This window comes from Triplophysa dalaica, chromosome 13 (assembly GCF_015846415.1).
Source record: "Triplophysa dalaica isolate WHDGS20190420 chromosome 13, ASM1584641v1, whole genome shotgun sequence".
NCBI lineage: Eukaryota > Metazoa > Chordata > Actinopteri > Cypriniformes > Nemacheilidae > Triplophysa > Triplophysa dalaica.
The window spans coordinates 16,132,459-16,148,975 of NC_079554.1; the positions used below are offsets into that span (position 1 = coordinate 16,132,459).

Here is a 16,517-nt window from a genome sequence, read left to right on the forward strand (position 1 = left end):
TGGCTGCTTAACATTATGTTTTGAGAAAATACAAATGATGTTCAACTTTTTTTAATTTTCTTTTTGTAAAAAAATTTGGGGTCATTTTGGAGTCTGACCTTAGTTTCAGCAGTCATGTCAAAGCAATAAGGAAATCAGCGTACTACCATCTCAGAAACATAGCCAGAATCAGATGTTTTGTCTCAAGCAAAGATTTAGAGAAACTAGTCCATGCTTTCATCACCAGCAGGGTGGATTACTGTAATGGACTCCTTACATGTCTTCCCAAAAAGACCATCACACAGCTGCAGCTCATACAGAACGCTGCTGCCAGGATTCTGACCAGAACCAAAAAATCTGAGCATATCACTCCAATCCTCAGGTCTTTAAACTGGTTACCAGTTACTTCTAGAATCAACTTCACAGTATTATTCATTTTCTATAAATCTCTTAATGGTCTATGACCTAAATACATCTCAGATATGCTCATTGAATATAAACCAATCAGATTTCTCAGATCATCAGGATCAAGTCAGTTAGAGATAACAAGGGTTCACTCAAAACAGGGCGAGTCAGTGTTTAGTCATTACGCCACCCATAGCTGGAATCCGCTTCCAGAAGACATCAGACATTCACCAACAGTAGCTCCTTTTAAATCCAGATTAAAAACACACTTGCTTAGCTGTGCATTCACAACTTGAGCACTGTGCTGCTTTACATCAACCGCACTTCTATTTCTAATTTATTTTTATTTGCTCTTATTCTTTTTATATATACAGTCACATTTTTTATCAATTTTATTGCTGTTTTATTGTTTCTTAAAATCTAAAGTTTTTGTGATCTTAAATCATTTGCATTTTAAAGATAAGACTTATTTCTTTCTGTCAATCATTTTATGTAAAGCACTTTGAATTGCACTTGTGTATGAAATGTGCTATATAAATAAACTTGCCTTGCCTTGCCTTATAGTAGCTGTTAACAAGACCATTCAAAAATGTTATATTCACTGCAAAATAAATTGTGCTAAATTAAAACACTTATTTTTGCCACAAATAACGTGTTATTGTTTGTGATGTAAGCATGTTTAAAATGTTTTATAGACGTTCAGGTCAAACTGGACCGACTTTTGACCTTTTTAGAACCTTTGTCAATTTGAGACATCTAAACCTGTAAGACACGATTGCTTAATGTTACACAATGCGTGTGTGATTATATTAAACGCAGGCTTATATACGCTTAAATTATTCATCAAAATTTCCAATAAACGTCATGAAAATTATGACAAATTTGGACGTCCAGGAACGAGCAGAAAAGACGTGGAATTTTTGGCCAGAAGACGTACGTTCGACTTTCATTTTGGAGTTATTGTTCAACCGTGACGGGACGTGTCGGACTTACGTCTTTTCAACGGTCATTAAACGTCAAAATGTTTTCTTGGTTGTTATGTTGTTTGAAGGCAACTTTTAGGTAACCAAGGTAGGTAGTCTTTTAAAATGCATCATGCACGTGACAGAAGAATGTGAAAGGTGTAATTACTACGTACGGTTTTAACATCCGCTGCCCACATCATTATGACATCACATAGGTCATTGTGAAGCCTGTTTAACACATTGACAGGCACCGCTATACTGAATTATACCCCAGAAGAACGAATTTGGATGGACGCGCCGCAGTGACTTCTGGGATTTCAAGTACGCGCTCAATGCTGCATTAGATGCATTCTTATTATGGAGAACACTTTCGGGTACTTTAATGAGTTCACTGTTCTTGAGTATTGGAACCGGATTTTGATGACGTAGAGGGAGAACACGAGGACACAACACCGCTGAAGAACGCATGAGAAACGGACTGGAAAGTGTTTTGTCGCCATCTACCGTCATCTCACCGCCACTACAATGAAATAACCGAGCACGCGTGTTCATTACGATAACGTTACATGGTTAGTTCAGTTGAATAAATCTTACATGTGTCCTATGGTGTGACATAGCAAAATGTAGAACACAAACTGTTAATAATACATTATTTTATATCGTAAATATTTATACTATTCCATAGTTTTGCTATAATATACAAGTACACTACAGTAATTAAAATAAACAAATATATGTATAATACAGTATTTGTTAAGAGTCATATTCATTTTAACAGTATTGCCAGTATTATAATTAAACAGAGCTGAGAGGAGTAGAAGTCTATCAAAATGAATGGAGGCTTCAGTTCATTAGCGTATCGATAGAGGGCGCGCTAAACGGAAGTGATGGAATCTACCACTGACTCCAGACACAGTGCTGAAGGAACCGTCAGGACAGGCTGGTTTACGGAGCACTGTTACATCAAATTCATGTAAAACATATACTTTATGCTTTAACATCATACGGGTTATACATTGGCTTCGTCATGTCTAAGAACACAGTGTCCGATCGTTTCCGGAAAGTGGACGTGGACGAGTACGACGAGAACAAGTTTGTGGACGAAGAAGAGGGAGGAGAAAATCAACTGGGTCCAGATGAGGCAGAGGTGGATTCTCTCATCAGACAATATCCTGCTTTATTCGGCTTTATTGTGTATGATTTAACAAAGTCTTACATTTCCAGAGTCAATTCTAACAAATATAGTGAAGTCGCGCAGATATGTGCGTGAGGTCGTAATCACAGAGTGAACTGATGTGACTTAAAATACGACTAATATTTTTTAAAGAAATTTTGAATTGAAGATATGCCTTATAAATATAAGTATATTGACAGAATGAAGAAAGATTTGATTTTTTTTTCAGGTAATATTCTGTCAACAGGACATACGCTGGTTTGCTAGTCCGTCTGTCCAGTTTGATACGTCAGCTGGTCAATAGATTGACAGATTTGGAGACAAAGAAAAGGCGATAGAGAGATCGTATCACATAAACACACTTGTTTTGTTTTGTTTTTAAGTCCATACCTCTACACGACAACAGTGTCATGCACTTATTAACAGATCTAACATCAAAATTGTATCTTTGACTTATTCAAGATGTTTCTAATGCTGCAAATGCAGAAGGTGCAACATCAACATTGTTCATGTCTTAAAGTCTGCAAATGCTCAGACATGTCTCAACATTCCAAACATTCCTTTAAAACGCGTTTATGTGAAGATGTTGCAGGTTGTTCAGGTGTATGTCAATATTATCTCCTAATGCGAACGATGCTTTCATTTGCGGCTGTATAACTTTATTTAGTATAAGGAAGTAGATTTCATGTCCTTATATGTCCGTTTTGGAGCACTTACAGGCTGTTTCCTCTTTCCAATGTTATATTTTCATCTGATAGACTCTTTATCACGATTACATAGTGAAGCATGCTCGAGCAGCACACTGTAAATAGTGTGAATACTGTGTGTTTGTGCTCTGTTATTGTGTTTTTCTCTGGAATTCCTTAACTCCATTCTGCACAGGGAACTACATGGGCGCCTTGCAAGCGGTTTTAAAAAACCCACCAATCAACACAAAGAATCAGAATGTTAAGGTCAGACATTATGGCACAACTTGTGCAAGTCTTGGCTAGATTCCTCACAATTATTACATTCAATGTCTTTTTGGTTATTGTATAAGGATGAATTAGGATTTGCATTTGCTAAATCCAAAGTTTCATGAATATATAACTCATTATTGTGTGAAATTGTTTAAATTCAACTGTACACTTTCCCTAAAGAACCTAAAACATCTACTTCTACTTTCTGTTGCACAAAAAGTGCATTGTAGCGGAAAACTACAAACTGAAACATAATTTGATTAAATACTTTTTTATGCTACATGTTTTTCTAGGAGCGTGACTGTTTTTTATTGGCATTTTACTTGTTACATTTTTTTTCCCATTGACAAGTGGTTCAAACTCTGGGCTGCGTTTCCCAAAAGCATCGTAACCTTAAGTTAATCTTAGAACCATTGTCACCAATGGAGTTATGATCAACGTAAGCTTACGATGCTTTTGAGAAACGCAGCCCTGATCAGTACATGTTGAATGTTCTTGGTTCTGTATCGAAATGAATGAATGTAAATGTATTGTAGGATCGTGCTGAAGGTTTGGTGCTAAAGGTGCTCAGTTCTTTCAAGAGCACTGATATAGAGAAAGGTGTTCAGTCTCTGGACAAGAATGGAGTGGACCTGCTCATGAAATACATTTACAAGGGCTTCGAGAGACCATCTGAAAACAGCAGTGCGGTCCTGCTGCAGTGGCATGAAAGGGTAAAGTGGACCTCATGGATTTCTCTTTTGTTTCAACCGTTCAAAATTGAATGCTTAAAACATGTATCATAATGTTACCTTGAATGTTGTTCTGGATAAAATCTCCATGGATGTAAATGTGTCCTCAGGCTCTGTCTGCCGGTGGAGTGGGCTGTATCGTGAGGGTCCTAACAGCCAGGAAAACTGTGTGAACTGCAAGCCAATTGGAAACACAATATCCTGTCGAGACCCATAATACAAAGCGATGACCTTCTACAGGGTGCTGAAGAGGACCTCTAATGATCTGATTCTATACTTATCACCTGCTGCTTATCTCTTTCATATCACCATTCATTCACTCTCATCGGTCAAAACCACATTCCCTCAGATCTATGTTAAATTAACCGTAGCTTCTCTCAGGAATACTTTTCGATACTCGTCTGTATCATGTCCTCTTAAGAATTTTATCTAAAGTTGCCTAATTGTATTATATGTTTGTTTTAACATTTTGGTATTACTGTAAGATTCATTTGGGAATGGACCAATAGGTCATTGTGTTTTTCTTACTAGTGTCTGTCCACATTCCGGCGCAATAAAGTGATAGTCCACCCCAAAATAAAAAATCCTGTCATCATTTACTCACCCTCATGTCATTTCATACCTGTATGACTTTCTTTCTTCTGCACAACACAGGGGAAGATATTTTGAAAAATGCTGTTAACTGGCACCCATTTACTAGCATTGGTTTTGTGTCCATTAAATAGAAGTAAACGGGTGCCAGCGCTGTTTGGTTACTAACTTTTTTTCTAAATAACTTTTGTCTTTCGCAAGAAAAAAGCAAATCATATAGGTTTAAAATGACAAGAGTGGCTGAGGAAATGATGAAAGATTTTTCATCTTCATCACTTTAAACATCACTTTGCATCATGAAACAGTTCTAAGTCATTGGAAATTGTTTTATAGTGTTCGTTTGTTTGTAACCAAAGGGCATCAGCTGACCATCATACACATGCACAGCTATAATAGTCTGATCAAAGGTGCACGCGTTCCACGAGTCTCATGTTTGAGAAAACCGTTTCTACTGTCTGCCATTTTCTAAGCATATGACACTTCTTTAAATCTGACTTTCACTAATGCCAAGTCTATTAATGGTCTTAATGTAACTTTGTGCAAATGGTAACATTCCAAAGCACTTATTAGCAATGGAGCATTGTTATTATATTTTAGAGAGCACATCTGTATCCAATCGTGTGTCAGGAAATGTTTTATAGCCAATCATGTTGAACGGTGCAGCAAAGTCACAGGGATCTGGGGCTGGATGTCAAAATGTTGCGTACACAGAAAATCTGTATAGCAATGTTGTGCGTAATTCCATGTACATATCGGGATTCATAAAAATTAACCTTGTTGTAGATTTCATACTTAAAAAATCTCAAGTGTTTTTGTTGTGCACACTATGTTTTATACATGAGGCCCCTGGTCCCTCCAATGCAGTAAAACAGAATAATAAACCTAACCAGTGTAATGACTGCCTTGCAAAATATACTTTTTTTATGTTTGTGCTTTTGTGATCGAATAATAAAATATAACATATTCACAATATTTTCTGTGGTAACCCTCAGCAGGAAACTTGTTATATTTAACCCGATTTCCCTAAAAGGAATGTATTGAAATGAATGTATGGTACATTTTTATTGCTTTTTTAAAAAAGTGAATACAATACAAGTATTGCAAATAAAAAACCCAAATACTTTATATACATATCATGAGAATAGAATACACCTTGATTACTGACTTAAAGTTACAAAAATACTCCAATTGTGTATGAACCTGTAATTATAACTAATGAATGATGGACAGACAATAATTAATGATGGACGGACAATACTCTCTTCTAGAGTAAAGGTAGGGCTTACCTGAGGTGGACGTTTCTTTCATTTCTACTGGATACTGTATGTGGCTCAACCCCAAACCTTCTGTCAACAAGCACAAATCTAAACCAATCAAATCATTCCCTCCTATCCAGCAACCAATCAGATGAAAAGGAGTATTGTTCATATTTTCAAGCAATTCCCAATAAGTTAATAGGTAGAAGTATATGCAAATGTATTCTTACAACCCCCATAGTTCATTCTAAAACAGCCAAACAACAAGTCCATATTCTTTTGGCTCTCCAGTGAACCCCAGAGATCAGCATCGTCTTTACCTTTAGGCTTTCCGTGTCACCATAAGCTGTGAGTATCTCTTCAAGTGGCGGATCTGAAGCTACACACTCCTGCATATACAGTCGCGCAAAAACACTCGCTCTTCAGTCATGCCTGTACAAAACCTGCACAGTTCTCTCTCGTGAGCCGGGTGTAATAAAGTGCTCTCAGTAGGGATAGGCTGAGACGGCAATGTAGACGATGAAGGTGGTCTGGTACTCGATTCCTCCGTCGGCGCTGTAGGATAGGGCTCGCACCTTAATGCGGAACGTGTGAGGTTCACGCAGCGGCCGCGTGGTGAACAGAACCCCTTTGAGGTTCTCGTCCCGCAGGGCAAAAGGCAGGGACGTGTCCTCGTCCACCACTGAGAAGGACGTGCGGGGATGGACGACTCCATCCTGGGTGTAGGCGACCAGTCGGATCAGGTCCTGATTGGCGGCGATGCCGAAGGGCAGGGACAGCAGCTTGTACTCCAGTGCATACGGGCTCAGGGCGCACTCCAGATCATTGGGCGGGCAGTTCTTCAAGCAGAACCTGAAGGTTAAGAGCAGAACTATATAATAATTATTCAAGTAAAATAAGCTAATGGTAAAAATTAAGTGTCAGTCTCACCCGGTGGTTGGATCTCTCTGGTAGTTTGGAGGACAAGGTGTGTCGATACACTGGTAACTCCCTCTCATGTTGAAACACATTCTGTTTGCACCACACTGAATATTCTGCTCCAAGCATTCATCCACATCTGTCCATATACACACCATATCAACACTGAGTGATTGGAACCCTTTTGTAAACTTTTAACATTTTGTGTGAAAACGCTTTTGATTTCATAGGGCTTTCGTAAGAACTGAATACACCATATTGTGAAAGTTTTTATCTAGTATTTTCTTACCCTGGCAGGTTTTGCCATTGGTCATAAGGCGATAACCATTGGGGCACAAGCACCTGTGGCTTCCTGGTGTGTTCATACACTCATGTTGACATATGTCTCTCTGCTCACATTCGTTTATATCTACACACACACAAAAAACGGAAATGTAATACTATTAATATTATGTTAGATCATATTTTAGATTTTATTTGGTGTTAGTCATTTTGTTGGCAGCACATCTCAATACCCGATTAAACAGACACATCATATACCATTCCAAACAAAAAATTCAATATGAAGCATACTTAAATATTCAAGTATATTTACAAAGTGTACTTAAATCAATATACTAGTAGTTTTCTTGTTAATGTGCTATTTTAAGATTACCTGAGACTAAATTGGCCCAATTTTTTATGTATAAAAATGCACTTTTGAGCACAGTAAAGTATTAAACTATGTATGCAAGTATGTTTTACTAAAACTATACTACAAGTTAACGTAAAGGTATACTGATAATTTATTACTTATAAATTTAAGTACATTTTAAAGTATACTCCCAGCAAACTACTAGTTTAGTAGTTCTAATATTGCGAGTATACTTTTTCTTTAGTTGAACACAACTTCATACTCATAGTTTGCCATTTTATTTGTGCACTTTATAGTACAAGTAAGGTATTGTTTTTCCTATGCACTCTGTACAAAGATGATTCTTTTATTAACTATAGGCTATAGGCTGATTTACTATTTAAATTTGGACTTGTAAATTCATAAGAAAGTATGTAAAAAGTATTTAATAGACTACTCAAACAAAAGAGTAAACAGCTACAAGCCAGCTATACTTAGAATAGGTCATTTTTTTCTTTTACATGTACTATATTTCCATCAAAAGATTGAGTGTAAGTATAGCCCAAATATGGTTTCCTGTCAAGTGTCATTTTAAACATATTTCTAAGAATTCCATAAAAGGTCTTAAAGTATACTTTCTTATTTTTTTACGTAAGTATATGAATAAGACACTTGAATATTCTATTTGTCATGGATATCGCAGACGTATAGCGACGTATTCTTTATCATTATAAATATGACAGCCCCACTCTTGCTCAGTTGCTTTTGTAGTTACCTAAACACCAGCCCTTTACTGCCCTGAATCCAGGAGGGCAGGTATTAGTCGCCCTACGACCGCGTGAGAGGTAACTGTGCGGTCTGTTGGCTGGGTAACTCTCCCTGATAGGGACATACGAATGATAACTCTGGGAGGCCATGCTATGATAGCGCTGCTGGTAGGAGCTCCGATCACTGGAGGACTGTGAGGTTCTGTAACCGTATAAGACACTCTCATAGCCTGGCAAGCGCTCCAGTCCAGCACAGGACTTTCCATCGCCCAGCAGGAGGAGCCCAGGGGGGCACAGACACTTGTAGCTGCCGGGGCTGTTCACGCACCGATAGGCACAGGGCACTGGTACCATCTCGCACTCGTTTAAGTCTGCTCTCCAAGCAAGGCCAACACACAGAAAGACAAATGGAGGAAAGGTAGCATGGAAGAAAAGAGAGTTGAGGTGGAGATGGAGAAGGATGAGGGGAAGGGGGGGTGAGAAAAAAACTGAGGATAAGTGACTATCCCTCAATAACATGAAAAGAAACAAATACTGGATGGATTTAGTGTTTGCTCAATGAGGATTGTCATCGCTATAAAAACATCAGATTCGGTTTATCATTCTCAAAACTTTAAATTAGGAAGGTGGGTATCGAAACTATCACTTGAGATCATCTGCAAAGCATACAGTAGCACTTTAGGGAGGATTCAAAGCAGGATTTTAAAAGGAAGAGGTCAAAGTTCAAAGGGGACAGATACAGAAGGAGTAAAGATAGAGCCATAACAGTCGTGCTTGGCCTTGCTGCGAGAGTTGAACTACTTACCCGTGTGAAGCTGTAAAACCCAACAACTTAAAAGATCTTACGCACAGATTCATCTGCAGCAGCCTAAAATAGCTGCTTGATTTGTTATCATTGGCTCTTCTTGGTTAGTACAAAAGCAGTGGCAACAAAAGCAAGCTTTGTGGAAGGAAGTGAGATCACCGATTGTGAATGCTGACTGGTTCTTACAGTGGTAAACAGAAATGAACTGCAGTAAAAGAATGAAGATTAGAAAGAAGTGAGCGATGCATGTTGGCGTTTGGCAGCAGAGCAGCTCAGGATGTCAGGTTGTAGGGGGAGGATTAGTTTTTGGCTACGTACCAAGGCAGGGGCGACCCACGCCCTGAGAGCGATACCCTCTGGGGCAGGTGCAGTGGTAGCTCCCTCTGGTGTTCTCACAGATCTGATTGTATCTGCACTGGTGTGTGCCATCATGACACTCATCGATGTCTACAAGAGGAGTCCACAACATTAATCTTTATATAACCTAAAGCAGTGGTTCTCTAATGGGGGTACGCGTACACCAAGGGGTACTTTGGGGTACTGCAGGGGGTACGTGTGAGAAACTGACATTTGGGAATAAATAATGAAAATCAATTAATTATGATAATAGTATTTATATTTGAAATAAGGACTACACAAAGATGCATAATTTGTTTTTGATAAATTTAGATATAATAAAGGTTTGACTCATTTCACTGTATTTTAAAGTAAAATGTTGTTGTCTGGTCAAGGGGTACTTGGCTGGAAAAAAGATCATAAAAAGGGTACTTAAACCAAAAAAGTTTGAGGACCACTGATCTAAAGACACCAAATTTATACACAAACAAGCTTTGATACAAACAGATGTATCGGAAAAACACATGAATGTTATGCTTCTTTGGAAATCAAGACTTATTTTATGGCCTGTGTTTGAAATTTTGCATTGAATTCTATTGTGATGCGAAAGTAAACACAAACCTATGCATGTGCCATTGCCTCCTTTGGTCATGCCATTAGGACAGAGGTCAATGCAAGTGTATCCACCCCGTGTGTTTTTACACTGCTGATCTGAGCGACACACTCTCTGTCTGCATTCATTAATGTCTGAGGAAAAGAAAAGACGCTTGAGTTACAGACCTAGAAATAACTTCTACGATAGTGTATATGTGAGACATGCATGTGAGGATGACGTACCGATGCAGCGACGATTCCTGAGCTGATAGCCTGGCTCACAAGCACAGCGGAAGCTGCCGATGGTGTTTAGACAGTGCTGATGACAGGGGTTTGACTCTTGACACTCATTCACATCTGCAAGACATCACAACAACCAACGTAGGCTTTCAATGTACTGTATGCTTGTGATTGTGCATTTGTCACACCTAAGGTCTCATTGGTTAGGCAGTCATATATAAATCACATATAAAGATACATACTATAGATCGACAAAAACATAAAATAGAGAAAGGTGTTAACCTGAACAGCTCAGCCCATCTGCTGTCCTCCTGAATCCCCGCCCACAACGCATCACACAGTGATATGAGCCAATGGTGTTCTCACAGTCCTGTCCATCATGACACATGTGTCCACCCAGTGCACACTCATCAATATCTATAATAAACAATGTAACAAGCAGGTGATCAGTGATTTATAAAAGTGACAGAAAAGTCATTCTTAAATGTGTAGCGGTGTGTCTCGGACCCTGGCACGTCCTGCCGTCGGCTGATATGGTGAGTCCTCTGGGACAGGAACAGTAGTATGTGCCTATAGCATTGTGGCAGGCGTGTGAGCAGGGATTTCCCTCCACGCACTCATTCTCATCTGTATCAGCAAATTTCATCAATTAAACACTTTGATTATCAAGATTGGGAATAGAGTTTTAGCTATAAATACAGCCTGAATGTACCTGCACAGTACGGCCCTGCAGGGTCCAGCTGAAAACCACTGGGACATTGATTACTGCGCTCTCCTAAGAACAAAATATAGATGATCAAATAAACAGTTTACTGCAAACTTCTGTATAAATTAGCCCAAAAAATACACTGATATTGACCGTTTCATGGGTGCCTGATCCGCAGTTAACTTCCAGTTTGTGTTTGGATAGTGTCTAATAATATAACTATTTATATTTAATTTAATACATGTTAATATTCAATTGTGTTTTTATTTTATTGTATAGTAATTAAATTAAATAAACAATTTGTGGAATGGGTCCTGTAGATTTGTGGCGTTTAAAGAAACCGTATGGTACATTGACATCTAGTGGTTGAGCTTGGTATCGCAGTTTAAATTCTAAATATTAAAAGACAAGTTAAGCCAAGTAATGCTTCCTCTTGGTTTGTTTTGCTTGTTATCAGAAATTAATCTACAGGCACTCTATTGTTTGTGAATGTGTACCGGAAGTTAACTGCAGCACACGAACACGCCCATGCGCAGAAACGTTTGTTCTTGTCACTTTCGAAGCGTCTATATCATGCGTTTCCAAAATGAAAATGAATGTATTTGTGCACTGCACCTTTAGCAATGGTGGCATGGATGTAAAACTCCAGTTTCTCCTCTAGAGGGTGGTAGAAAGCGCTGATGGTCGAGGCGTGGAGAGTCTCCACCAGATAGGGCATCTTACCTCTGGAGGGGTCATAGGTGATGGTGTGGTTCCAGGAGTAAGGTACGCTCACCCTGTCTATACTAAACATACGTGTGGACAGAGCGTACACCTTCCCAGCACCAGTCTGGATGTAGTCTTCTGTGTAGTCCTGGAGTTAAAACATATTTTTTGATATAATTTAAGGTGAAGATCATTTTTTGAAAGTAAAATATCTTTTGTCCCAACATGATTTAATGGGACAGGCAATGATGAGAATTTTTTACTCGTTTGCAAGGAATAAATGTTATTTTTTTAACAGTTGACTTGATAGGCTCATACCTTCAGGCCGATGTCTGCATTGGATGGCAGTTGGAGGATGTGTCCGTTTACTACAATGTCCAGCAGAAGAGCTCCATCCGTGTCCAGCCCCCGTGCCACATAGGTCATTCTAAGAATCTCACCTGTAGTCCCAACGATTAAGCACACTGAAATATTCGCCCCCTTACAGGATATTTACACTGAAGTCAAGTGATTCCTCATACCTGTGGCAAACTCCACCTGTGTCTCTCGTCTAAAGATGCCGTTTGTGAGAGTGTACCCATTGACGGCCTCACCCAGCTCCTGTGCTGTGGTCCAGTAGATAGGGTTTAGGATGGAGATCAACTTTCTCATAGCAGGACCTTGAGGATGAAGAGCAGGACATATAGAAAACAACCTTTGCTTGTTACAAACAATGATGTACTTTTTGACAAGGCAAAGCCTCCTACTGCACAACCACATAAACTGAGTAGCGGTGAGCAGAAACTGACCCAGACTCCTAGGAATATTAGTGATGGTGGCTTGTATAATTCTGCCTCCTGTGGAACTGCTGGAGATGGTGGCGTTGAGGATGGCGACGCCAAACTCCACGTCATTAATGTTTCCGATAATACTTCCTCTGGCTGTCTGAGGGCCACCTTAGAACAAAAGAGTAAAAGTTGAAGGGTTTAGACAATAAGTCCAGTCATCATGTCCAGTGTAGATAAATAAAAACACTGGTAGATCAAAACCAATTCTTGTCTTGATGACAGACATTATATGTAAGATTGAAATGTACCTGGACATGGCTGTATGTTACATCGGGATAACTGGGAGGAGTCTCCTGGGCAGAGACGGCCGTTGTTGCTAGGTGACGGGTTTTTACAGAGTCTGACGCGTGTGCGTTCTCCACCTCCACAGGATGCTGAACATTCACTCCATGACTCCCATGAACTCCACTTACCATCAACTTTATACACATACACACAAAAACAAATAAAAGAAAAAAAGATAGATTATGAATAAAATAGATACATAGTTTCCATATGCTTTTATAGATCTTATATGTACGACTGCTGTACCAGGGCAGCTGGCTGTGTTGCACTTCTGGATTTGTGCGTCTGATCCGGTACATGCTCTGCCTCCGTTTGCCGGTCGAGGATTGTCACACGTTCTGTAGCGACGCATCTGACCACCGTTACAGGTCCTGCTACAGCTACCCCAGCTGTTCCACGGGCCCCAGTTACCATGAACTGAGGAGAGAGAAAATTACTTCACGAGTTTATTTCTGTGTGTGCATCTCTCTTTGTGTAGTTGAGAATGTGTTAACTCACCAGGACAGGGCTCGCTGTTGCAGAAATCGATGTGGATGTCATTTCCTTCACATTGCCGTCCTCCATGCTGGGGGGCGGGGCTTGCACAGACACGTGTCCTTTGCCTAGTGCCGCCTCCGCAAGAAACACTACAAGCCCCCCAGCTTACCCATGATGACCACATTCCATCAACTGTTGAAGATAATATAAAAAAAAACATGTTTATTGAATATAGGTCCAATACTTATATTCATAAAAGAGGAAGTAAAATATGTCATGGAAAGATATGTCATGGAAACATACCAGACCTCTTTTACTATTATTCACGTGAGTTAGTTCCTTGTTCTTAGAAATTCTTAGAAATACCCCTATTGATATTGTTAGCAAAAGGCAGCACGATGTTCTGGAACATTCTGTTAGCTTGGTCAGTACTTACATTTACATTTAATCATTTAGCAGACGCTTTTATCCAAAGCGACTTACAGGTGGGGTAAGCAATAGACAGGTGGGGTAAGCAATAGTTGACTTAAAATCAAGTACGATTAGACATAATTCGTGAACAATAATCATTGAAATACATTTCACATAATATGTGGGACAAAGGCAAAACCCAAATTCTCACAGTAATGGAGATGCCTGACCTCATCAAGCTCTCCAATACTATAGATAGTTCCTATCAGCAGAACGCTTACCGGGACAATTCCTCTCATTGCACACTTCTGTCTGCGTGTCAAGTCCTTCACATGTTGGTCCGTTAAATGAGGGTGGAGGGTTGTTGCACAGTCGAAGTCTTGTCTGCATCCCTTTGCCACACGTTTCACTACATGGGCTCCATGGCAACCAGGCACCCCAGTTCCCAGCCACTGACAAATAAAGAGATCGTGAGAATGACCAAAACAAATATGCTCATGCATATGTAGCAGATGGACAGTCTTATCAAAGTCCCTTTACGGAAGTCGTGCCACTCGGCGGCCATGTTTGCAACGCCCTTGGGCAGTTAACAGCAAGTCCACAGTCCTATCTACTTGAATGGGGGAAGGCAGATATTTTTTTAAATCGCTAGCAAAAACCAAAATTTAACAGCATGTGTCCTTTCAATAATTAAACCTGACATGAACTGTACAATAACTTGTGTTCGCTAAGCTTAAAAGGCTTCTTGCTTCATCGACTGTGCATGCGCTCAGGCTGGCAAGAGAGCCCTGCCTCAGAATAATCAGTCAATACTGTTTGACGATTGGCTCGTTTCAATGGAAGGCGTGACTTCCTTTGCTAGAGCGGCCATATTGAGCGTTGCATTCCGCCCCATTCATAGTAATGGCAGTTGCCAATCTTCTTAATACAAATATCGTATTCACTCACCTGGGCACGGCCGTATGCTACACATGATGGCCTCCACAGGTTTCCCCTCACAGGCTCTACCTCCGTGTTGGGCGTGAGGATTACTACAGGTGCGCACTCTGGTCCTGTTACCCTGACCGCAGGTACGAGAGCACTCCTCCCAGCTAGACCACTCTGACCAATTACCATCCACTGCAGAGACAAAAAGCAACATTTTAAATTAAAAGGGAATTAAAAATCAGTTATTTCAATATTTTCTTTTTTCCCTTAGAGTCAAAGTAAATTTGTTCATGAGAATTTGAGACTTAAAGAGTCCCCAAAGAAAATAGAACTGTTGTTTTCAGATTCCTTTGGTTCACATCCTTAGTCAAAAGCAGCACACAAAGTGTACCTGGGCAAGGTTTGCCTTTACAGCTGCGTGTTTCTGACGCTGAACCGGAGCAGTGGCGTCCCCCGTTAGCAGGAAGCGGCTTAGTGCACTGTCTCAATCTCCTCTGAACTCCTGTGCCGCAGGAAACGCTGCAGGCTCCCCACTCCATCCATTCAGAGTAACCTCCATGTACTGCAAAACACAATTTAATCCTCCATTATTATAAACCCACACTTCAATATAATACTGGCTAAAAGAGTGAAGGTTTAGTTTAGCTCACCGCGCACTGTGAGGGACACGCGCACCAGCACAGAACCCAACAGATTCCGGGCCACGCACTCGTATTCTGCCGTGTACTCTTTTTTAGCACTACTGATCCGCAGAGAACCGTTATTCAGGGTGGTGATGCGGTCGTTACCCAACAGTGGGCGCCCCTGGCGGGACCACTCAATGACAGGTACAGGCTCACCCTCTGCCTGACAGTTCAGCATCACAGTTGAACCTGCATCTACAACCGTCTCCACCGGTTCTACAGTGATGGTTGGAGAACCTATGGGATTGAGGATGTCATTATAAGATAAATATTACTATTATTAACATTATGTTTTTATTTTTGTATACACATATAAACATAGACTCCTACTCTGTAAGGTCAGTGTGACTGTTCTCTCCACCACTCCTGCATCATTTGTGGCCACGCACATGTAATTTCCAGCATCTTCACTCTATGAGAGTTTGAAAAGAAACATTGGATTGATGATTGAGCGATGAAACAACTTTTTAGTGTAAAACGATTCCTTTTGGGACATTAAAAAAGAAAGAAGCATCAAAGCATCAAAAATCTAAACATTTGTGTACACAAGGGTGAGAAAATAATGACATCATGAAATTATCCAAAATGGTTTATATAGTTTGCAGTAGTGCATCTATAATCGTGAACTACAGACAAGACTGTTGTGTTGTGTTTTTGTACCACTGTGCCGTAGATGGCTAGAGATCCGTTGTCAAGCTGGCGGATGCGGTTGCTAATCGGCACGCTGATGCCCATTTTGCTCCAGCGGATGATGGGCAGAGGGTCGCCTCGAACCTCACAGTTTAGTATAGCGTTCCCTCCCAGAGGCTCAATGCGGTTTGAATGAACATCTCCATCTATTATTGGTGGTTCTGGAGATGGTGCAGACATTCAGATTGTTAGCAATGGTCACGTTGGACTTGTTTATTGGTTTTTCATTATAAAGAGTAAAGCAGAAATCCAGATGTTCACCTTTAACATAGACAAATCCCAGAGATTTGATGGATCCCACGCTGTTCTCAGCCAGGCAGGAATACGTGCCCGAGTCCTCTTTACTCAAACGCCCAATAACCAACTCACTGTGGCCATTAACCTGGTCATACTGGACTGTGGAAAAATGTACAATATTACATTAAACCTCCTACTTTCCGTACATTAAAGCTTATGAAGCACAACAATCAGCT

At 40.1% G+C, this 16,517-nt stretch overlaps 2 protein-coding genes across 5 annotated transcripts in view; one reads left to right on the top strand and one right to left on the bottom strand.

The window, feature by feature from the left end:
- The first annotated feature begins 2,242 nt into the window (after positions 1 to 2,242).
- arpc5b (actin related protein 2/3 complex, subunit 5B) lies at positions 2,243 to 5,776 on the top strand. Its single transcript, XM_056763728.1, has 4 exons — positions 2,243 to 2,516; positions 3,404 to 3,476; positions 4,019 to 4,195; positions 4,324 to 5,776. The coding sequence occupies exons 1-4, from the start codon at positions 2,377 to 2,379 to the stop codon at positions 4,384 to 4,386; spliced, it is 453 nt and encodes a 150-aa protein (XP_056619706.1). The 5' UTR covers positions 2,243 to 2,376; the 3' UTR covers positions 4,387 to 5,776.
- A 75-nt stretch (positions 5,777 to 5,851) lies between these two features.
- The window catches only part of hmcn1 (hemicentin 1), a 67,995-nt gene continuing 57,329 nt past the window's right edge, over positions 5,852 to 16,517 (bottom strand). For 3 of the 4 annotated variants that reach the window (XM_056763725.1, XM_056763724.1, XM_056763726.1), the window contains 24 exons: positions 16,306 to 16,440; positions 16,015 to 16,205; positions 15,685 to 15,766; positions 15,322 to 15,591; positions 15,063 to 15,233; positions 14,693 to 14,863; positions 14,026 to 14,196; positions 13,355 to 13,525; positions 13,103 to 13,273; positions 12,820 to 12,990; positions 12,533 to 12,679; positions 12,266 to 12,403; positions 12,063 to 12,184; positions 11,655 to 11,892; positions 11,046 to 11,108; positions 10,841 to 10,960; positions 10,616 to 10,750; positions 10,337 to 10,450; positions 10,121 to 10,246; positions 9,482 to 9,610; positions 8,367 to 8,729; positions 7,268 to 7,387; positions 6,991 to 7,117; positions 5,852 to 6,912 (listed from right to left, as the gene is read on the bottom strand). In XM_056763725.1, the coding sequence (XP_056619703.1) occupies positions 6,546 to 6,912; positions 6,991 to 7,117; positions 7,268 to 7,387; positions 8,367 to 8,729; positions 9,482 to 9,610; positions 10,121 to 10,246; positions 10,337 to 10,450; positions 10,616 to 10,750; positions 10,841 to 10,960; positions 11,046 to 11,108; positions 11,655 to 11,892; positions 12,063 to 12,184; positions 12,266 to 12,403; positions 12,533 to 12,679; positions 12,820 to 12,990; positions 13,103 to 13,273; positions 13,355 to 13,525; positions 14,026 to 14,196; positions 14,693 to 14,863; positions 15,063 to 15,233; positions 15,322 to 15,591; positions 15,685 to 15,766; positions 16,015 to 16,205; positions 16,306 to 16,440 (4,013 nt within the window). In that variant the 3' untranslated portion in view covers positions 5,852 to 6,545. The remainder of the gene's footprint in view (positions 6,913 to 6,990; positions 7,118 to 7,267; positions 7,388 to 8,366; positions 8,730 to 9,481; positions 9,611 to 10,120; positions 10,247 to 10,336; positions 10,451 to 10,615; positions 10,751 to 10,840; positions 10,961 to 11,045; positions 11,109 to 11,654; positions 11,893 to 12,062; positions 12,185 to 12,265; positions 12,404 to 12,532; positions 12,680 to 12,819; positions 12,991 to 13,102; positions 13,274 to 13,354; positions 13,526 to 14,025; positions 14,197 to 14,692; positions 14,864 to 15,062; positions 15,234 to 15,321; positions 15,592 to 15,684; positions 15,767 to 16,014; positions 16,206 to 16,305; positions 16,441 to 16,517) is intronic. The other variant, XM_056763727.1, reaches the window with a different exon arrangement.